The 23911-nt window shown below is 33.9% G+C and overlaps 1 protein-coding gene across 1 annotated transcript in view; it reads right to left on the reverse strand.

The window, feature by feature from the left end:
• RYR3 (ryanodine receptor 3) overlaps positions 1–23911 on the reverse strand; it is a gene marked incomplete at its 5' end in the record, with an annotated part of 224891 nt that overhangs the window by 125276 nt on the left and 75704 nt on the right. Inside the window, 16 exons of the mRNA XM_080618062.1 lie at positions 12–217; positions 1165–1312; positions 1598–1757; positions 3478–3561; positions 4015–4118; positions 5041–5145; positions 5351–5567; positions 7209–7401; positions 11150–11391; positions 12004–12137; positions 14611–14729; positions 14969–15064; positions 16609–16744; positions 17460–17628; positions 19775–19896; positions 23600–23773. Coding sequence (XP_080474188.1) covers positions 12–217; positions 1165–1312; positions 1598–1757; positions 3478–3561; positions 4015–4118; positions 5041–5145; positions 5351–5567; positions 7209–7401; positions 11150–11391; positions 12004–12137; positions 14611–14729; positions 14969–15064; positions 16609–16744; positions 17460–17628; positions 19775–19896; positions 23600–23773 — 2409 coding nt within the window. The remainder of the gene's footprint in view (positions 1–11; positions 218–1164; positions 1313–1597; positions 1758–3477; positions 3562–4014; positions 4119–5040; positions 5146–5350; positions 5568–7208; positions 7402–11149; positions 11392–12003; positions 12138–14610; positions 14730–14968; positions 15065–16608; positions 16745–17459; positions 17629–19774; positions 19897–23599; positions 23774–23911) is intronic.

The following is a 23911-nucleotide window of genomic DNA, read 5'->3' on the forward strand; positions in this document are numbered from 1 at the left end:
GATGTACTGACTTTGCTTCCTTCAAATACAAATGCTTGGTCATCAGCTCCCAACTCTATGTCAGGTCGACAGCCTGGCCTGGCCCAGCCAACACGCATATCTCCACCTGTCACAGCTTCAAATTCAAAGTACCACTTTCCAGACTTCACTGCATAAGACTGTTCTACTCTGAAAAATCGTATCTTGTCAATGCTGACTTTTTCCACCGTTTGGTCAGCTGCAAAAATAAACAGAGAAAAAAATCTCACCTTTTATAATTAGAGGAAACTATAAATGCCACTGTTCAGGTTTTAATCTGCACCCAGTATTTTCTATCTCTGAAAACAGCCATTATCTACCATTGCATGTTTAAGAAACTCCATAGTAAATGTTACAAAAATATTAACAGTAATAAGCATACAGAGGCTAGCACATCCTATACAGGATGCATGGTTTTCTGCTATTTAGAATCAGAATATTTCAAATTATCACTCAACACAGGGCCCCAAACACAGAACTGACTACAGAAAACCACAGAAGTTTAAGACAACTACATGCATTACAATCCAATGCAATAATGCAGTATTCCAGTAGACAAAATGCTTTTTCACACAAGTTAATACATTTAGACTAAAAAAAAAAAAAAAAAATTCAAATAAGTTTTGTTTCAATTTAGTTTTTTGTCAAAAATTACAGTGGTATAGCAAATATGAAGAAAAAGTCTAAACAAATTTCTACTCCTGATATCAATAAAGAAAAATTCTTGAAGTTGGTGCGCTTCTTTGATTACATCTTAAGAACTGAGTTTGACTTGAAGTAGTCAAACCAAATCTACATACCATTATAAAAAAATGTTTTAAATTAATCCCACTTTTTTTTTTCTTTCTTTCCTTAGATCCAATGAAAACCACTATGTCCACTCACATTCCAGATTTTCTTCAATCTAAAAATCATGGAAATTAGAATTATCATGTCATTAACTACAATCTATCTTAAAAAAATATATCTAAATAATATACAAGTAATTTGCAAAGTATAGTTGTACCTTTCATTAAAGTCCACTGCAAAAATATGGTATTATTTATTCATATCTTATGTTTCCCCTACCTATTTCCATGGTTTATGATTTTTTTCCCAGCACTGAGGCAAAAAAAAAATGGCATGATTCTTATAGAAAGTACTTACCTATCTCTTGGTCAGGTGGTTCAATATTATAACCATAGCCTGCAAATGTTCTAACAGCTTCACGGAGGCTATCTCTGTTTGATTTTTTAGTACGTTCATCTAATAATGCATATGGCACTAGCCGAGGATTACGCTTGTTCTTAAGATCCTAAAAAAAGGTTATAAAAAAAAAACAAGAAGAAAACTGTTTAAACATCACAAAGATTTTGTATGATGAAAGATTGTGTTCTGAAATAATGTTAAGATTACAGGAGGAAAAACAATATTTATGAAGAAGAGTTCTATGAAGGCAAGCCCAAATTGTTAATATTAAAAATCTAAAGAAAAGAATGAAAAAGAAGTATGGAAATATGGTGTCATGCTTCCTGCAGCTGCAACCATGCAGGTCCAACAATTTACCAGACTAATGCAATGCAGCTAAAGAAGTCCTCACCTGCTGAATGCCATAGGTCCATCCTTGCTTTATTCTGTCTTTTGCCCACACATTATGTGCATTTTCTGCTAGTTTGTCAACTAGAAATTCTTGAGAAGGTAACAATTTCACTTGAGAAAGATCAAGAGGGGCAGGTTTATATCCATTTGACATCATGTAACTGTAAGTCAAAGAAGGAAAAAAAAGGGTCAAGATACTCCACTGATGGCATTAAAGTGTTCTATGCGGCATCCATAGGGTTCACTTTCTCCACTTTTCAGTCTCCTACTCTCCCATTTCTTTGCAAAAATCCTGCATTGTCTTTGGTCATTGACAAGGATATAAATTGTGTTCTAGCAGAGACTCATTTTCCACCTGCTTCCACCCTATCTAATTAAATGTGACCCTGATCTGCACGTGCATCCCTAAATAGTTGCCACAAAAAATACAGATTTTTATGAATGAGTACTCTTTTTCTAATTTTATATTTGCTATTTTAAATCTTTCAAGTAATTGCTTTTTTAAAGATCTGCATGACAACTTATGAAATTATTTTACATGCATTGTTAAGTATGATATTTTTAATATACTAATCTGTAAAGACTGACGTACCATTTTTCCAGCAGAAGAAAACATTTTAACTATTGTTCTTTCCACTTTTTCATTGAATAGCAAGTTTGGCTATTTTTTCATTAGCAGATATTACCCTCTCCAATACCTTCAGATAGTATTAAGACTACATATTCAGACTCTTCCTCAAAACAGATAATTTCCATTTGTTAGGATGATTCATGTGGGCAGTAGCTATTTTAACAAGAATCAGAAATTAAGATTGACTTGTTCTGTTATTGAAGACAATAGTATCAAAAGAGTATTATGATGGACCTGTATGAAACATGGAAAAGGTTCTTTTTCTTTTTTTTTTTTTTTCTTAATGCCATCAACTGAATCAAGATTAGCATCTACATATCATAGAACTATCTATTTTACTGCTCTCTTTAAAAACCTTTGTTTCTTGTAGATAAAGGTGTTTCAGCAAAAAGCCATCTTATGGGTTGATAAACTGATGCGATTTGGCAGATATCCAAATCACTATTTCTGTCTTCAAGTTTTGTTGCAGAACAGGGCTTCAATCTGTCCCAAGAAAACCACAGAATCCTCACAGAAAACACAAAAATACAAATGTAATCCTTAATTAATCTTTGTCACTTTGGGGATGATTATTACTGATAACTTAAGGATGTTTAAAGGCAAAATGTCATCCACCTAATTTGGCTTATAGCTAAATACTCATAGTTTAGCTACCAAATTAAAGCAAAAACCTGACTGTATTTTATGCAATAATTTAATTATGTACATTTCCTAGAAATGTGCAACATTATAAGAACAGGTTTTTTTGTTTTGGTTTGGTTTTTTTTTCTCATCTTTAAAAAATGCATCAATAATGTCTCTGGAAATGTGCATATGTTGAACAAGCATTTTCTTGGAGAGGTGGGAAGAAGAGGTGCAAAGGAGCAATGGGAAAATGATATATCCTTTTTCAAGTAGATCAGTTTACCATCTTATACATGTACTGTTCTTTGCTAAGTGATAGAAAAGCAGTGAAATGTTGCTTTTAACTCTGCAGTATCTATTCTAAGATCATGTAACACAGATATATTTACATATGGTTTAAGTGTATGACTATTTGTGTCTCTGTGAATCACTCCATGTGATGTAATGCAGAGTATTGACAGTCAACCGTCACCACAGGCAAGGTAATGGACCAACCATGTGTTCTGTAAATCCGTATGAAATATGTGGTTCTTATCAAGTATTTTTTAAATGACCTTACCATGTTCTTGTTTAATTAGTATACTTTAGTTGCAAAAAATATATAATAGTTATCATAAAGTACATACTTTTTAGGAAGTTTGACTTTTTTAAGATCTTCCTCAGCTGCTGGATGAGCATGAACAATGTGACATCCAAGGGCCAACAGGGTTCTGCCAACATAAATAAAACGGCAGTAGTGAAACACAACATTAGAGTGCTCACCTATTTTGTACATTTCTTTTGGTTTACAGAACTAATGATATTTAAAACTAGGGAAGCAATTTAAAATAATGGAATTACAAAGCCCAAATATTTTGACTTATTAGAAACACTAAATAAAACCTTCAAAGTCTAAAAAAGTACAAATCTGTGGTTTCAGAGTTACCCCACTCTATGAAAACCAACAGGATTTGGTGTTTCTTTGTTTCTGTCTCTGTAGAGACAAGACTTTAAGTTGCTCTGAATGTATCCCTGGAACTTCCAGCAAAGTTAGCAAAACACAATTTGACAGAGCTATTCTAATGTTTTTAGATCTTACAACAGTATGAAGTGCTTGAATAAAGATAATAATTTAAAAAAAAAACCCAACAACAATTTTATTTTCTTTTAAATTTCAAGCTCACTTTAGAGTTTCAGTTGACATTTGTAGATTATAATTCTTCTCTGTCTCAGGTAATTTTGAGAATTCCACAAGACAAGGATGATGTCTTTTATTATCATCCCGTATCTGAAACAAAGCAACAGAAAAGAGTACTTTTATCATACCAGATTGAAGCCAGAATCACAGTAAAAAATAAGTTATAATTTGCAATTATGAGGACCTTGTAAATAATATAATTTGTATTGCTTATTGACAGTTAACCATCATTATCTAAATGAACTTTCCCATGATTCATTTATAATGCACTTCATAATGCTACTTCATAACCAGTAACATCAGAAAAAATATAGTTATTTCATGTTTTCTGCATAATTTTATATACCAATTTTAATTGTTGAATTTAATATAGTATTCTGAATTTAATATTCTTGGCCTAACCTTTTAACTTTTTTTAATTTGGTGACATCCATGGGAAGGGAATGCCTTGTCATATGCATTTAAATGTTGTTGACTATATGGCCTTATTCTCTTCAAGCTGTTACATGATACCATATTATAAGGGATCGTCATACTGATAAACTTTAACTGTAACTTATTAAGTAAGAAACCTGAGCTTTGAGGAATTTGAATGTCTAGTAAAGTCACCAAAACCCTGCCTCTATTATCAACAGAAGTGAATTTCCACAATGGACTTTTTGCTTGTTGATCCCCAAGACTAGAGTAACCAAAAAGGTAGTTGAGGGTTTACTCCCCGTTCATATGACTTTTAGTAGAATTCCATCTTGGTATAGCTAGTATGGTTCTCAATTAAGATATTTTTACAAATAGTAATTATAAATAGTGCTAAAATATGTACCTTATTTATATTCCATATTTGCCTTCTAATCACTAGTTAATATCACTGTCTCCTGCTAGCTTACATGTTCACCTTTTGTTAGTAACATATAGACCACCATTAAATACTCCACTCAACTTTCAAGTCCAGATTTACTAGTAGGAGACAACCTAATACAGGTGACTATACCCACACAGGACATCCAAAACATACCTTGCCGTATGTCCATCCCAATTCTATTTTATTCATTCCCCACAGTTCATGAATATTTTCAGCTAGTCTGTCCCTGATCTTTTCAAGATGAAAAGGAAGAGCAATCTAAGAAAAAAGCATAACAATTCCACAAATAAGAAAAAGTTCCAGTAACCAACCTCATAGATCCAAGTTCAACTACTTCAGTTAAATACACCACAACACACAAAGAATTGCTTAGCAAGGGGGCAAGCAAGCTTAGATTTCATATTTTTGATTTAAATTCTGTTAAGACATATTTTACAATCCTGTTACTGCATATTTAACATACCTGACTGGTGTCTATTGGACAAGGGATAAACGAAGCTTGGGAGAGGAATTGTGTTGTACCCAGTAAATCCCTCACTCCATCAGAATCTCTCTTATATTCTTTCACTGGTTCCAGTTTCATCTTCTCTTTTGGAAGCAATGCTTCATAACAGGGAGCATAGCCAGCCGGAGGCAGAAATTTAAATTCTCCATGACGACCACCAAACAAGAAACGAACTCTGTGAAATTTCAAACCAAGAAATTATACTCTTAAATAGTCAACATATACCACCATTATAAATAAATAGTTTAGAAACTTAAACATGTATTTCAACAGCATTTACAAAAATACTTGCATATTTCAAGTGTTGATAAACACCAGTGTTACCAAGCATTCAGGCTAGCACATCAGTAACACCATCACCTACCCACATCCACTGTTTCTCTCACATTAACAGACACAGAAGACGACATTATGACCTACTACTGCCATTAGCTACTATTAATTGCAAGGGAAAATCTTCTCACAAAATACACAAACATCAAATAAGAATGAAGAAAAATAACTACACAAGTTCAGACATATTTCTTACAGAAAAAGTTAATGAACATTTTCAAAAGCCCTTGTACTAATGCAGCTGCATAGTAAGGACACTCTCAGAGAATAAATGAAAATTGATTTATTAAGCCCTTTCCCAGCCTCTTTTATTCTGTTTGGTCTCTGTTAGTATTTTCACCTGCTAGGTTCTCTTAAGCTTGAGATGCTCAAAGTACTTATGTATTGGCAGTAGAAGGAAAAGCTCAAAGACAACCAATTCTTTGATTTACTTTGCCTCAGAGAAAAAAAAAATTTTTTTTTTCCAATTTCTAACTATAAGAACTAGTTATAACATGAGTTCTCTTTCACTTATGAAAGCTATATACTGGCTATTCTAGCCATATCAAACCTTCATTTCTCAATTTATAAGAGAAATTTATAAGAGAAACACCCCTTTAAATAAAAGTCAGCCCTTCATATTTTTTTTCACTCCTGCATCACAATCTCTTACTCAGCTCCTGATTATTTTTTCTAAGTTTGGCAGTTTCTGGCAGCTACGGACATCTAGATTATTAACATCTTTTCACAGTGAAAAATTTTCATACTTCTCCATGTTTTATGCAGAAATCATGCTCAACCTACAAAAGACAAAAATCTCAACCATTCTTATTGAAAAATTTTCTTTAATTATTCTTATGCCTTTCCTTCCTAAAATTGTTACTTGTCAATACTAGAAATAAGATGCTCTAAGATGAACTAAACAGAAACTGGTCATAACAACAGTGTAAGAGTCTTTTGTTGTCATGTTGATTTTCTAATAACACAAGTATTTTGGTCACTTAAGGAGATTCATATTTGCAGAAGATTTTCTGAATTAATTAAAGAGAACAATCAAAGCTTGAAAATGGTAAATTCTAATCTCAGTATTTTAGCTGCAAAACAGGTACAAATGGGCAATATTAGTAACAAGATTCCAAAACTGCTTCTCATCAGTCCTTTGTGTTTCCTACTGTGAATAAAGTATCAGTTTTCATGATGACTCAAGTATTTTACTTCTTGCTGAGAAAGCCAGTGAGAATTTTAATTAGTGCCAAATGTGGTGCTGTGCTCCTAATGTGGGGTTTTTTTCAATGATAATTGGAATGAGACAAAATCAATTTCCCATTGGTCACCAAATAAAATAGTAATTTTCAGACACTGTGACTTGGTCAAATTGGTAACAGGCTGACATTTCACCCTTAAATGAAGTCATCACTAAAGAAATCTGTAGTTTCCTGTCTCCCTGATGATATTTTGTGTGAAAAGACAGCAAAGAGAACAAGTAAAATTAAGTTTTACTTACTTTACACCTGCTGATAAGCTTACAACAGGGAAGAAAAAACCTTCTATACTGAAGTTCTCAAACATTCCTTGTACAGGCTGTCCGTTAATGCGGAATGAAATGCTGGGTACACCTAAATCCAAGCAGCAGCTAACCACGTCATCAGATGCTAGTAAATGCTGATTGACAGATGCTACAGCTCTGGGTACTCGACCTAGAATAAAAGTATTTAGTAATCAGAAGCTTTAGGCAGACTCTCATGTGTTTAAATTATTTCCACAAAAACATCAAGTTTTATGTTTGTAGTCATGTAGACATAATCTTACCTTCATCTGTTTTATGAATGATTCTGCTTTCAGAGACAATGAGACATTCTTCAAACTGATATAGAGCAGAAAAGTGCATAAACTGAGACCTCTGACACTGTTCACAAGACAGAACGTGCTCAGCTGAAATCACACAAGTTCACACAGTAGCCTGATGCATGAGTACTGAGGAACAGTAAATGATGTCCTCTTTATAAAGCTAACATTGATATATTCTTTTGTTGTTGTTGTTGTTATTTGTGAAATATCAGAGTCACATATCCGTGAATATTCAGTGGTGAGACACTGGAAAAGGATTTCCAGAGAAGTTGTGGAAGCCATGTCATTGGAACTGTTCAAGGTCAGGTCTGATGGAGCTTTGAGTATCCTAGTCTAGTGCAATGTGTCCCTGATCACAGCACAGCGGTTGGACTAGAAGATATTTAAAGATCCCTTCCAACTCAAACCATTCTATGCTTCTATAATTCTAACTGGAGCTGTGATTATAACCAATACCTAGGTTTACAGTATCAAGAGGCAGAATAGTATACTGAGTTATCAAAAAAAAGATTAATAATTTAATGGGCCAGGTTTTCTTTTTCAGCTACAAGCCATTCACTAAACGGAGGAAGTTTCATCTTCCCTACCTGGGAAGGTGGAACCAGACTGCCATTAACAGCACTCAGCAATAGTAATATCAATAACTAGAGATAATACATCTGAAGTAACATAATTATACACATTTACGTAAAACTGCAGTTTTTCAATTGCACTTGAATATGATTATATTTTTAGTTAAGGAATATCTCTTCGGAATTCCTTTCAAAACAATTCCATTGAAAACATTGCATTTTAAGTGTAAAGCAAGCCTAACTAAGCAGTTATGCACTATTCCAAATCACTGTGTTTGGAACTTCTTATGAACAAAGCCAGTCAACTTTTCAGGACAGTTTAAATACTCTGAATTTTCCCTTACTGCAGAATATGAGCTTTAAGAGACCTTCCAGCACTGTATTTCTGATGTTCAGTTACAGTTTATTTTTTTATTAATGATTTATGCACCTGTTTCTAATGGAGTATTTTACAGATGTCTCCCAACCTACTCCCCAAAATCATTGTTTCTATCATTTGGGAATTGTTCAGTAGTGCTTAAAAAAAGTATTGACTTATGTGCAGACTAACACAGATATTTTATATACGAAATCCTGTGCTAGAACAATGCTAATATAATTGAAAGTCAAACACACTCGAATTAGTAAAAGTTAGAATTAAGGACATAAAAATCAAATTCAGCATAGTTATGTACACTGTATTTATGACACACCTTTTAACTGCATGGCCCACGTATTCTTTTCTGAACAATTAAAGAGAAATTATCTGTATATGGCATTTCAAGGCACTAAAAATATGGGGAAATAAATGATTTTGCCTACATGCCTTGAATAGCGTACAGTAAATACAGCACAAGCCACAAATCAATTTAAAAAGTAACCATAATTTACTGCATACGCAGGAGAGATCTGGAAGGAAAAATACATGCTACTTCATCATTAAATATTGCACAGAGAAAGACTAAAATAATGCCTATTTTTCCCCCCCAAACTTCTAAATGCTCATGGATGGCTACACACTCAAGAAACAAACCCATTAAATATAGACAGATCTACAGAGTGTGCTATACTGAAGTTTTTTTCAAGTCTTCTGAACAAACTTTAAAATATTTTCACAGTAAATGTAGAAAGCTAAATTCCTGGTAAAAAAAACTGTTACAAAATGTCCTTTATAACAAAATGTTACAATTCCAAGACAGTGTTTGAACGTTTCAGAGAAAAGGTAGGCAGAATTGTCTAACTTCAGAAAAAAAAAAGTCCACATCTCATTCTGGAAAATTAACTCAGTTTTCAATTCAATTCTACCTTGAGGCAGAGATCCAGCCAATAAAATTTGCTCTCAAACAATTTATGATTAACAAGGATGTAAGCAAAAGAAAATACAATTTTAGATCATATTAATACCGTGTTAATAAAAAGCAATCCTTTATATTCTTAAAAAAAAATATAAAAGAACTAAAGACTTTTACCAATTAAGACAGACCATTGTGCATTTTAGGCACAAAACTTAGTTGCCAGACCTCTGTTTTGAATATTTATGTAAATATAATACATGTGTAAAATCTAGAAATTTTAGCATCTGTTTAGCTTCCTATTGCTTTTCTTTCTCCTTCATTCCTTATTAATAGTTCAGCTAAGTATATTACAAAAATGTCAGATGATGCAATTAAGGGTATGTAACTAATTACTTAAACATTTTATTTTATAGTTTTATGCATTGTTTCTTCTCTGCAATGTTCCTGATTTAGAGAGTATTTAGGAACTTTAAGAAAGCAAAACCAACCATCAGCATTTCCTCTGATGCTATTTTATTCTTACAATTAGCCAAAACACTTTGCTGGTTTTTTTCTACAGCTACATATATTGACATGGTCAAAAAGTATTCAGTTGTGACAAAGCTGTTTACAAAACCAGACAGCTTTCCCTTTCTAGTTCTCGTTCTCTGGATATAGTATTGGGTGAGGGGTAACCATGCAAAAACCCAACAGCCTTGCTCAAAGCCACTTTCCAGCTAACTGTGTACCTCAGAGAGCTCTCACTAATTCTTCTCCAAAGCAGATTCTTCTGTTTTCTGCTTTTTCCTCAGTGGTTATTCTCTGTAACACACTCATTACTACAAAAATTATTTGAACTGCAACACAAGATGAGCCCTCCTGTAAACTCCTTTTATTCTTGTAGAGGTCTTTACTCAAATATACACAGTGCATGGGCAGTGACATCCACTTTTTTGTTAACTCAACCCACTAAACATCTTCAATTCACTTGAACAAAGAATGGCTAGTAAGACCATAAGTTTACCATCATTGATGCTTAAGTGACCACAAGATACACATTTGCTGGCATTCATTAACTCCCTTCTTTATAAACTGCAAACATAATCACTTCACTGCAATACTAACTGACAGTCTCTTAGGTAACTAGACACACTTCTTAGAAAAATTCTAATTTTTCTGCTAAGCATATTTTAGATTATATGAAAAATATATTTTCAAACAGCATAGCAACTGAGGGTTTTCATTTTGATATCACACCACACAAATATATGCTTTAAAACCAACAGAGGTTGGTAATAGCATAGCAATTCTTACTTCTAATTGCCAAAAGCCATCAAAATTTAAATTCAATTTATTCAATTTATTAAATCTATCAACAGATGTGAGGATAATAATGTCAATTTACTTCACCTGTACATACTCAGGGGAAAGAATAATACAAATGTATATTAACATACATATATGATTAATCTGTCTGAGATCAAGACATTCATTGCTTTTTAACAGATAGACTTTAGTCAGTATTGATCTAGATCTAGAAAATACCTTTTTTTGATCAAAATCATGAAAACAGAAGCTATCTGCTAAAAAGCCTAATTAGTATAATTCAATATTGACTAAAATCTGATCTGAAATTCTAAATAACTTCACCATATCCTAGAGTTCTGAATGTAGCTCACTATAAAGAAGCATGCTATGTACAAATAAGTACTGAAGGTAAAGGTAGGTAACTCCTGAATGTAAGAATAAGCAGAAGAGAACAAAGTACCTACCAGACCACAGATGAAGGCCATCAAAACCATAAGAGTACAGGTCATCACCAACACCATTGCCTCCCCATCCTTCACCACCTCCAGGATAGGGGGCATAACCTGAAGTAGAGGCCCATCCAACTCGTAAATGTGTGGGTTCTGCCGTTAAGAATGGATCAACCTGATCAATTATTAACTCAAAGTACCACTTCTTGTATTGTGCAGAGCCCTCAGCAACACCCAAAAATATATTTGGCCTTATGCTAAGAAAGAAAATGGAAATCAGTTAGTGTAAACGTAAAATGCAACATATGAACTATACTGCTGTATAATAGTCAAATTTACTTCGCAAATATGTAAGAGTATAGATGTCCACATTTTGCTTATCATATTTAAAACAATGAGCCATTTTATAACTTTACAAAGCTGCTGTAGGATCATCTTTTAAGGTACAGGCTTCATGCTTATAGTCAAAAGAGGAATAACAAGATCATTTCCTAAAATCAAAAAATAGAGTGAGGTTGTAGGGAAATCGAATCCCTCTTAAAACATGCAAGTACCTCACGTTATGTTTACATTCTCCATAATAATTATTAGACAAAAACATGTTCTGTTTTGAATGAGAAAAAAACAACTTTCATCTTTCATTTCAGAACAGATATTACTATAAATTAGCAATTTCTATTTGAGCACAGTTTCCATTACAAATGGCATTTGTTTTTTCAGAAATTAATACTTAAATAATTCGTAAGGTGTATGTCTCAATATTGAAAGCTGTGGAAGATCTTTTTGGTTACAGTATTTTCTTCAATTAATTATTGAAGACATGTAAGTCCCATTTTTTTCTAATATAACAATAAAAGATGTCACTATACCTTGTCACATCATTAATCAAGCGTGTTTGCAACAGTAAGTCTCTTCTAGGCAGTAGATTGTCACAAATCAGATTTTGATTGGCACGAACTGCAACTCCATTACAGACACAGAGAGAGCAAAGCACATCAAGAACCTTAAAAAAATATATATATCAGAAGAAACTCAGATAAAGGAATATACTATTATTAAGTTGTCTGCTTAATTTACAGGCAAAATAGACCTAAAGGAAGGAATATAGCACACATTACCATTATTGCTTTCTAAATACTTTTCACATATATGGACCAGGTGTAGTCTGTACTAATGAAAGAGGACACCAAACATAGATGGAACACAAATTCAGAACAAAGAGTTTGAAAAATTACTCAAAACCCCTTCCTTCAAGATTCCTTATTCCAATTTTGATTAGGAAAAAAGCAAAGCTAGAACAGCTGTATGACAACTCTTTAATATTTTTTTAATTGAATCTCATTAAAAATTTGAAATGTAAAATGAAATTTGAGAAATTTACTGCAGCCCAAGAAACTTTCTGGCAAAATTAGAGGGCAAGCCTCAAATGCAATTCTCAGATTTCTTATGAATCTGTTCTGAAAGCACATTTTCAATATGAGAAGTAATCCATTTATTCTTAAAATTAAAAACATTTAAAAGAATTTGTTATAAAGCAAAACAGAATTTCAGAAAGATCTCATTCTAAAATTTCAGCTAGCCTTCCCCCCCCCCAAAAAAAAAAAAAAAAAAGTGAAAGAGATTGACAGAGTTCTCCCACAGATTACTGGAGCAAAAGGTTTTGGAAGAGAAGACACAGTAACTTTGTGCTGTTTAAAGCTGAGGGAGGAAGCTGCACACTTTTGCAAAACAACAGGGAAGCTTAAAGATGCAGTTGAGCTCAGACAAGCAATCATTAAAGCAGTGAGCTCAAATGGTCTAAACTCTTACAGACTATCTCCAAGACAGAGAACTACTTTCACACTGTTGATTACCATTTTGGAAACTCCTTTACAAGGCAAAGAGCAGAAAACCACCCTCAACAACAGTTTAAGCAAATACACTGTGAACTTTGCTATGGCCTAGACCATGCATTTTTCTTTCTATCATCTCTGCTGCTGGGCAGAAACCACTAGCAAAAGGATAGAGGTAGTAGTAACTTAAATAACCCCAGAAACTCCAACCATTAGTCAGCTGGAAAGCGTCTTAATAACATTAATGATCCTCAGTAACCTTGAATACAAGCTGTTTAAATAATCTGCATGCCCTCACTGACCATATTTCTGACACAAGGCTTTTCATTTTAAAAATCCTTCAAATCAATAATTTCCAAACCAATTTTGGTTAATAATGTTATTGCTTCTTACTTCCTAAATCACAACAGAATTTCTAATCTAGTAGGAGAACAAGGTATAATATTTCTGGAGTTACAAATACATTAATTAATTCACATTACTTAATGATGCTTAGTCAAGTATATAACAAATGGAAATGCACAAATACATTAGCAAGGCTAATTCTTCTCCTGTGTACAACATTTCACTTTTCTACTTAGTTCTCACTATGAAGTCTACATTAAGATGCTCAGCTGAAAAGTTTTTTTGCAGGTGACTGGCATGGCACAATAATCTTGCTAACAGCTAAAAACAGTAACCTAAATTTCCCACTGTAATTTCAACCTTTTTCTTAAGACTGCTTTTATCAGTTTGTAACCCTTAACCATGCTTAAAAATACTTCTTTTCCATATCTATAGTTGGTTAGGTTCTCTATACTACCTTTTCCTATAAATCAGTAATTTCAGCTCACTAAAACTTTTTTTGTTCTTCCTCCAGGTTATCAGTTTCTCAAATAAAATTTGAATTGAGGAAGGAAACTCACATCAGAAAATCACACATAAAACTATATCCTCCTCTGTGTTGTGATGTCATCCTGCTTGCAGCCAGAAACTCTGTTCACCTTCTTCTGTCATATTAAATTGCACATTGATGTCTAAATTACTTTCCACCATTATTTCTTCTGGTATAACTCTGGGTTTTTTTCTTTCTTCTGAACACCTGTGTTTTCAGATATTTGGATTATTTTTCCGATTTCTCACTTTATTTTGTTCTTTTCTGCTACTATTATTATTACTCAAGTTAGGAATGAGTTTGCAGGATTCAGTTCTGTTTGCTGATACAACAATGCAGAGCCCTGCATCAAAAAACAAGCTACTCTGTCCATGTGCTTACAGCTGCCAGAATGCTTCGTTTTCTCAGCAAATCCAAAGTTCATAATGTCAGTATTTCTCAACTATGCTTCTCTTACCTATTTGCTGTATTTGGAACTGAAAAGCAATTGTATATTACACATTTTTTTAATCTCAACAAAGCAATTTTGCAGCTGCACTTCAAGGTTATTCATTCCTTTAACAGTACTAGAATCACGTAATTCTGGGGTTGGGATTTTTGTTTATTTGGGTGGTTTTTTTGGTTTTATTTGTTGGTTTGTTGGGGTTTTTTTGTTGTTTGGTTTGGTTTTGTTTTTATGGGTTGGGGTTTAGGGGTTTTTTGGTTTTTTGGGTTTTTTTTCAGAAATCATTGTAAGATTATAAATACATCCTCAGCTTTTCCAAACATACCTTGTAATTGCGCCCATGCTTATCCAGCAATGAAATAATGGATTTGATGTGATCCTCAGCTATGACATTTAAAGCTTCTGGGCTTTCAATCAAGATGCAGTGCAACACTTCCAAAATACCTATATGAGGGCCACAGAAATGATGTTGTCATTAAATCATCTGCGCAACTGGACACAATCTAAAAGCTTGATAAATAACAGAGTATCTGTAGTACTTTGCTAAAAACGAACAAACAAAAAAAAGGCATTTGATTTCTAACACATGCTGTTTCAAGGAAAATTGCCCTGACATTTATAATGTAAGACAGCTGGGTGTGGTGTACTGATAACTAATTTATATTGATTTAAATGCATCTCACCTGTGGAAGATTCTAATCTGTCCAATTTACTTATTAGCCAATCAAGGTTACTGGAAAACTGGGTACAATTGTTTCTGTTGCCACGAATAAGAGCAGCTGGAAAAAAACCACAAGGTACAATGTTATAACAGGATATTTCCTCTTTAAGTCACCAATGTTAATCATATATATTTTAATACAATTTTTATAACAACTTCACAAAATAATAAGCAGGCAAATCCTATATACATATATGTTAAGGTAATAATATCAGCCACTGACATAACTTCTGAAGAGCATGCTGGTTTTGAAGTTGACAGGGGTTCACCGGATGAACGAGAATTTTAAGAACAACAACAAAAAAAATGGTTGTATTTATGTTTTATTGTTAAACTTAAATACAAACTATCTACCAGCCTTGTTTAAAGCAAATGTCAAGCACCATCATGATTGAGAGGCTGAAATACTTTTTCTATTTCTTCCTACCAATGAGTGAGAAGATCATATGCAGAAGTTTAAGCTCAAGTGTAGGTTGGGTTTATTTCTCTTTAGCTCTACTTTGTGATTAAAACATGTTACAGAATGGATAGCTTTCAGTCTTCAGCAGCACAGAACATACTGTTATTTGACTGCCCTTTGAAAGTTCACCATTATTCAAGTTAAAAAAGTCATGCTTTTGTTTACAATTGTCAAGGATTTTTATTATGAAACATTAACTTAATATTTATTATATCAGAACAAGTGTGTTCAAGATGTACCTTTAGAAGAAAATCAAGACAAAATCTGAAAAGGCCTAAATATCACTAAAGAGGGTTTTTTCATCCCACTTTTCTTTAAACTCATAAGACTGTAGTAACACATTGGTATCTCATTACTTTCTAAAGCAACAAGAAGATTCCACCAGAACCATTTGCATGTCTGTGCTATGTGAATAACCTCCCTCTTCAAAGTACACACCCTAATTTGTTTTATTCTTGTTCTCTCAATTTACATACTTTACTATGGTTCAGGACAAATTTTCTTTATAATGAAATCAGAATGTATTTAAACTCCATTCAGAAGACAAGATTCTTCTATATAAGGAATTATGCAACTTTGGTATCAAATCAATGGTTTGAAGAAATACATATATACATATTTCTACTGTATAATTTTGACCCTACTACAACACAGAAGCAGTTTGCTCTAGGAAGTATGGTGTTCAAATTGAAAAAAATCTTTTAATTTGATTTATATAATTATTTTTATTAACATTTAAATCTGGGCCTCAGGTGACAAACAGATTCAGTAGACCTACAAGTTCCAACTAATACTTTTAGGCTTCTCTTCAGCTTCAGACAGCTTTCTAGTTTTTCTGCTTTTTAAAATAATAATTCACACCTGTTTGCATACCACAGGTACATTTAAATTAAAACCAACCAAAAACACCACTTTTGCAGGCTTCATCAATCATTTTCCTAGCTGAGATTTATTTTTCTTCTGTATCGTTGTTCAAGAAACTCTATTCTCTGCAATAAATATCATTAAGTATATGGAAGAAATTCTGTAATTTACATGACAGCATGAGTAACACTTGAAGTATTCTTTGGTGGTGAAGAAGCAAGTTCAATGCAAGAATACATATCCTGCTTTTTGCATTAGTAGACTATTGAAGACCTTACCTAACAATTTGTAAAGTAGATTTAAAATTTCTTTCCATGCTGTACCATGTTCTTCTCTTGTAAATCCTGCAAAATGAGCTGCGCTGTTGTAGTCATTTAAGCGATCAATGCAATTCAAAACTATTGCCAGCATTCCCTAAACACATATGACAGAAAGGAAAGTGAGCTGTATATAAATGAGCGTTTGTTGTTGTCCTTTTAAAAGATTTCTTCCTGCACACATTTAAAAGTTGCATCATCTTAGATTTAAAAGAAAACCAAAAAAACCCCAAAACCAAACAAATTATTGTGCATACAAGATTTCAATATGTATTTTTCAATATCATAAAATCATCTATTTTAGAAAATTATTCTATATGCTTCCTTACTCAGCTAAGCATTATAGAAAGTAAGGAATAAATGAAGACAACAATAAAGCCTTTTATAATTTTTGTGAACAGACTGTTTTTTACATAAAATCTTTACATCAGAAATAACATCTATCTTTTTAGTATTTGTTTGGAGTATCCAGAATGTAAAACTTCATAGACAGAAAAAGAAACTTGTCACAATGGTTTCTTTTAAAAATGACATCTGTTGAAAGATGCTCAGAAGTACTAAGACCAAATTTTATGAGAGAGCTTGTGGCCTATGGCAAGTGTGAAAGCAAAAAATATGCAACAGCAAGTTATCATACCACATTAGTCTATTATATATAATATACATATTATATTAATTTTATATAACCAGCTATGGAACTTCGCATTATAAATCATATGCATACATCTAGATGATAATATTTAGGTTCTTCTGAATGTTTGTGACACAATACACTTGAAATTAAAATAATGCAACAATTCCTCTCTCTGTACCTCCTCTTTGAACAGATTTTGTCTGTTTTTGAGTGACCGAAGCTTGCTTTGCTTGTCTTCATGTTCCAGGTCTTCTTCGGGAAGCTTAAAGTAAGTAATCAGGTCTTGCAGAGTCTGAGCCATCTCCTCAACAGGCAGGGCAGTGGGTGATAATGTTCTGTTGTTTCCACTATGGAAAACAATGAGAAAGACTGGCAGCATTATTCATTTTCCCACTGTAATTTACAGTATTATGTAGCAGCCTATTTTCTGTTGGCATCTAAATCAAGTCTTGTTTAACACATGAAATATGTATACGATCAACACCTGATCTGAATTGCAAATCATTCAAATATCTATTGTCTAGGTGTCCAGCGCTCAGATTCTACTTCCACTTCCTGAAGTGGAATCACATTTCCCTTTCTGAACTGATGTAGAGACAGAGTGACTAAAATAAATGAAAAAAAAAAAAAAAAAAAAAGATGAAACAGAGATGAAATATGTACCAAAGTCCTTTCTTACAGTAACTAATTTTATTTAGATAGTCTTAAATCCTATTGATAATATAGGCATAATGTGCAGATGGACTAAAATAGTAGCAGTTATTGAGGCTGTACACTCCCAGTCTTCTAGAAAAAGAACACAAAAGTAACAGATAATTCTAACCTTTAATTACGTCTACTGCATCAACTGTATATAAGAAATAAAGGTGTATTTAAAAATATAAAGCATTTCAAGGAGTCCCAGTTATCAGTAGCATAATGAACCATAGAATCATAAAATCATAGAATGGTTTGGGTTGGAAGGGACTTTTAAAGGTCATCTAGTCCAATCCCAGTGCAATAAGCAGGGACAGGTTGCTCAGAACTACATTCAGCCTGGCCTTGAATGCCTCCAGGACTGGAGCATCTACCACCTCTCTGGGCAACTTGTTTCAGTATTTTATTACCCTCATTGTAAAAAAATTCTTCTTCAGGTCCAGCCTGAAACTCCCCTCTTTTAGTTTAAAACCATTACCCCTCATCCTATCGCAACAGGCCCTGCTATAAAGTATCTCCCCGTCTTTTTTATAGGCCCTTTTTTAAGTACTGAAAGGCTGCAATAAGATCTCCATGGAGTCTTCTCCCCAACTCTAGGCCCTTCCTCACAGGAGACATGCTCCATCTGTCTGATCATTTATGTGTCCCTCCTCTGGACCCACTCCAATAGGTCCATATCTTTCTTGTACTGAGGACTCCAGAATCGGACACAGTACTCCAGGTGAGGTCTCACCAGGGCAGAGGGGCAGAATCACCTGTTTTGACCTGCTTGCCACACTTCTTTGGATGCAGGCCAAGATACAATTGTCCTTCTGGGCTGCAAGCATACATTGCCGTCTCATATTCAATCTTTCATCCACCAGTACCCCCACGTCCTTCTCCTCAGAGGTACTCACAATCCCTTCATACCCCAGCCTGTATTGATACCACGTGTGGGACCAGGCACATGTCTCTTTCCTGTCCCAGCATTTGCTCAGTCTTGGGTGACAACCCAATTTTTCAGAGTCTGACTCACTATTAGAAATAATTTAATCTAGGAGGAGCTAATTGCTGGCAGAAGTGGTTCTGGTTTTATATCCTCAGCACAAGAAATACAAAGGAGTAGTGTATACTGCTGTCATACTGAAGAAATAATGTTTTCAATGGTGGGTTCCCTGAAAGCAAAGTCTTAATTATGAACTCTTTTTTTTTATTTTAATTCTATTAGGCAGTAATACAAGAATGGCCACTTGATCATCTTAATAAAACTTCTGCCAAGCACTATGAAAAAACAGTTTCTTCAGTGCTATACACATTATTAACAATTTCACTGTGTATACATACTCATATGTAGATCTCAACAAATATAAATGAATATTCATTGACACAGAATTGTATTTTACCACAAAATTTGCCAAAAACATATCCTATGAAAGAGCTATAGTGAAGTAAACATGGAACTTTCACACTCAAAAAAGGAAAAATAATTCTTTTATGAATACTGTGAAGTCCTAGCCACTATGGAATCCTTACTAATGGAGTAACACTAAAATCATTTAGCATGTTTTCTTTAATTGGGCTTATGATCCAGTTTGTTCTGGCTTCACATAAATAAATTTAAATAAGCTATGTTATCTATTTAATGGCATTACTCACCAAAATTGCAAAATTAAGTCTGTAAAAATATATGGCTAATCACTTTTAAATACAAATACTTGAAAGCGGGAAATAAGGATTCTGTTAGAGTAATTCTTATAATTTCAGAATACTTCAAAAGCCAAGTAAAAAAAAGATATTATAAAAGATAGTAACAACTACCTTATAAACTGGCTGAATAAGCTTGTAGTATTGCGAATGATTCGAGCAGCCTGGGATTCCTCATGCTGACATCTTTGCAAAGTTAGACCATCATCCATATGGCCCTCTTGGTGTAATATAACCTATTAAAAGTCAGTAATTATCACAATAGTTACGTTAATAACTTGTGTGCTTTTCAGTATTTTGTAACTTAGTTCAATATCGCACTGAAAACAGTAACTGCATACATGCTGAGCTGTTACCTGTTAATTACTTTATCTGGATACTTGTTTATTAACTAATTACAAATCTGTCAGTCTCACATAAAAGTTATTCAGAGACATATTTTAATGTGCCTTTATTCTCTTATAATTCATTAAACATGCTTATCAAATATTTTCCAACTGAAACAAAAACTGTCATTCTTTCTATATTCTGGCTGTCAGGTAAAGAGGATCTTCACTGTCTTAAGCATGCTTTACTAAAGATTCACGCATGAAAAGACTACTGACAAGAAAATCAAGCAGGAACGACAAACATTATAAAAATTACAATGCAGCTAAAGGAGCAACTACATTTGTGAGTAACTTCCGAATCATTTAACTATTCTCTGCATATTATGTTCGATTCTTATCAGAACCACATGGGAACATCATATGAAACTCAAGCAATTACAGAGATCCTTTAGTGGGTTTTAATTTTTCCTCTTAAATAAAAGCAGAATTTCACCAAAAGCTAGCATAAAACCAAGTCATTAAAACACTACAGCTTTTTTGTAAGAATTAAATGTGAGTTATTGTTTCTTTGCCCAATATGTAATCTATTGAATCCTCCACTGAAGAATGTATTTTTTTTAACTCTGAGATGGTACAAATTTGCTTCCCAACTTCTCAATTACTTGAGGAATTCTGAAGTCACTGAATAATTAACAAAGAAACCAATAATGCTATACAAGTTGTTACTGCCTCATGTGGGAAGGTTATTTACCAACAGCTTTTTTCACATACTGGCAATTAGGCATATATACAGTTATGTTTTTCTATATGTGAAAGAATTCAAAGTACACATGTGCTCCATTCCTTCCAACATGCTGAGGTGGTGCTTTTAAAAGAGACAAACTTCACCCTATGAGTTTATCTGGACCGCAAAATCCACACAAATATGATAGAGAAGATTAGGAAGACATTTCTGAATGAGTATATTGATAATATTATCTTTAAGGAGACTAGTTTACATATTGGTCATCTTTCCTCTTTGTTCAAGTATTTTGTATAGAGTCACACTGTGGATGACTTTGTCAGCTTAAATATCACATAAAGAAGGATCCAGGGGTCTCTTAAGTGAACAATAACTAAAGAACTGTTCTTCCCATCACAAAACTAGTAAGAAAACATTTGACAATCAGATAATCTTTCCTCAGGCTCCAGATTTTGGAGCTACAGGAATGATACAGGAATGAAAAAAAATGACAGATAGGACATTAAAGCTGTAACACCTTTGCAAAGAACTGAATCTTCACATGCAGCAGATACGCACTTTTATCCCTCAGTATGCAGCAGACTAGGGACAAGAGAAGTCTTTTAGAAGGACTTAATTTTCCCTATTTCTCTGACCAAAAAATAACAACCTCCAAACCTCAACTAAATCATCCTGAAACACACAATGACAAGAAAGTGCTATTTAGAACTCCAGTAAGTAGACTATGGCCAGAAGCATCCAGCACTGCCTACTCTAATATCTCAGACAAAACACTTCCCTGCGTATACAGGGGCATTTGGCACCACCTTGCTTCTTGAGGTACAGCAGGGCATTGGTATTGACCAACACCCTGAGCAATGGTCTCCAGGATGTGAATCCAAAACATGTAACGTGTTTCTCTGTTCTTTGACCTCTAGCATTCTGGAGCTCTGCAGGAATTCACAGTTTGCACAGAAGCAAGCTCTCAAACTGGAAAGAAAGGTATCCATCACTCATGCTGGATGGTGGAGAAATATTTAATAGGATATTGACATAAACATTATCATTACCTGGCAAAGTCTTGAACCCCTGGTTACCAAGATCTCAGAGAGAGATGCAACAGATAAAAATTCTGGCAGAAACCATGCAACAGAAGCGTCACAAATGAAGCCAGAATTTCTTACATATTTGTGTCTTGCAAAGACAGCATGATAACTAGATACATGAAACTACACCAAAGCCAAACAGCAGAAAATTTTTACTTGGAACCCCAGCCCTCTCCTTCCCCCCCACCCCCCAAACCCAGACCCTTTGCAGTCAGCTTGAAAAGGATTACAGTGACTGAAAGTGAAAAATCTCCTGACAAAATGATGGTGAAGTACCCATCATTTTACCCCAAGGGATGTGAAAATTCTGTATAAAATTATAGTCTAGTACTAGATTTTGCAGAGGATAAAAAGCTGTTTCTTGCCTCCATGGAAATATCAACTACAGGAAGCAAGAAGGTTTGGGTTTTCTTCTGTGTGAAGGCACTTAACAGGAGACAATTCTCCAGGTGAGAGAGCAACAAAAGATTTGGTGTCTTTGAACGTGAACGAAACAGTTTGAAAGGAGAATAAAAGTGACAGGAAATTATGGAAAGAAGTTGTTTTAGTCCTTTGCTGTTGAGCAGAAAAGGGGGGGGGAAAACCCCCTAAACTTTACAGGAAGCTAGTACAAAATTCTTCATTTCAATACAGAGTAAGAATCTACATGCTGCCTTTTCAAGAAGGAAAATCAGACCCTCTGAGGAAACAGAATCCCATACCCAACACTGGCATGGGAAAGGAAGAGGCCAAACTTGTGCAAATAATTCTCTTACCAAGAAAATACTGAGTGACTGGCATACAAAGAAGAATTTCTCTGACAGCAAGGTTGCTGACAGAGACACTCACTGCCCATTTATGACCATGTGCGTTGCACAAATAAATGAGACTGTGTCAGGAGTGTGCTGAGGACCTCATTTTTAATATTACAGTGCTTGTGTATGGGTATCCTCTTGGTAATGTACATACAAGCCATTGAAGAAAAAATCCCAACTTATGTTCAGTAATGAATTTTTTTCTTTTTCATGTTCTAGTGTTAGATCAAAATTGAAAAAAAAATTGTGTATACAGAGTTAAAGAATCATTTGGCAATGATGCAATTATGCAAAGGGAGTACTAAATCTGCTAATAGTGAATGAAATTTAAACATAGTTTGAAGAGATAACAGGCCACATGATCCTTAAGAATGTAACATTATATTCAGAATATACTAATACCCTATAATCAAAAGGCTGACAGAAAGACCTTCTTGATGCCACATCAAAATTATATCTAACATTTTGGCAGGAAATTTTTCATTAATACCCCTTAAGAAACTTGAGGAGCTTCTAGGGCCGTTTCTTAAGTAACAAGTTAAATTACCATTTCATACAGTATACTGTATTAAAAAATCTAAAATACCAATGAAAGTGCGATGACTTATAAGTTTAGATTGTTAAACAGTACAGATTTTCAAAACAATGATTTTCACCATCCAAATCAGGAATTTCTGTATTTTACTGCAGTATCAAAAATAAAAATTGAGCCCAAATTAATAATTTCCTCTGGCAAGAAAAATAGATAGATGCATTTCTTACTAGCAAAATTTTTCTTCAGTTACATAGTTACGCTAATAGCCACTGTTGTTTATTGTTTTAGAAGGAAACATTTACACCATTTTTCATACACCATTTCCCATAAAGCACAGAACAATTAAACCCACAATTGCCATATTGGTAGAATGGTAAAAAACAGGACAGACAGAAAATGTTATGCAACTAACATTCATTTTACAAGTAACTGAAAAAAAAACCTTAAACATTACCTTTCTTTTCAAGGGACCTAAACGTGCTGATTTAGCATCTTGCGCTTTGTAAGTCAACCATAAAGCACTAGCCACATGTTGGACAAAACAGATTGAATCACCGTACTTTATTTCTGGGACTCCCATTCCATCAATGTCACGTTTAAGACTAGAGTCCTGCTTTTCTTTCAGCTCCTAAAACGATAAAATAAAAGCTGGCATTTAATCTCTGTACCAGAACAGGATAAACCATGGAATTCTATACTTCAAGAGGAATAATGCTCCTGTATCACAACAACCAGCAAAGATGAAGTTTTTTAAATACGTACAGTT

This window comes from Psittacula echo (assembly GCF_963264785.1).
Source record: "Psittacula echo genome assembly, chromosome: 5".
Taxonomy (NCBI): Eukaryota; Metazoa; Chordata; class Aves; order Psittaciformes; family Psittacidae; genus Psittacula; species Psittacula echo.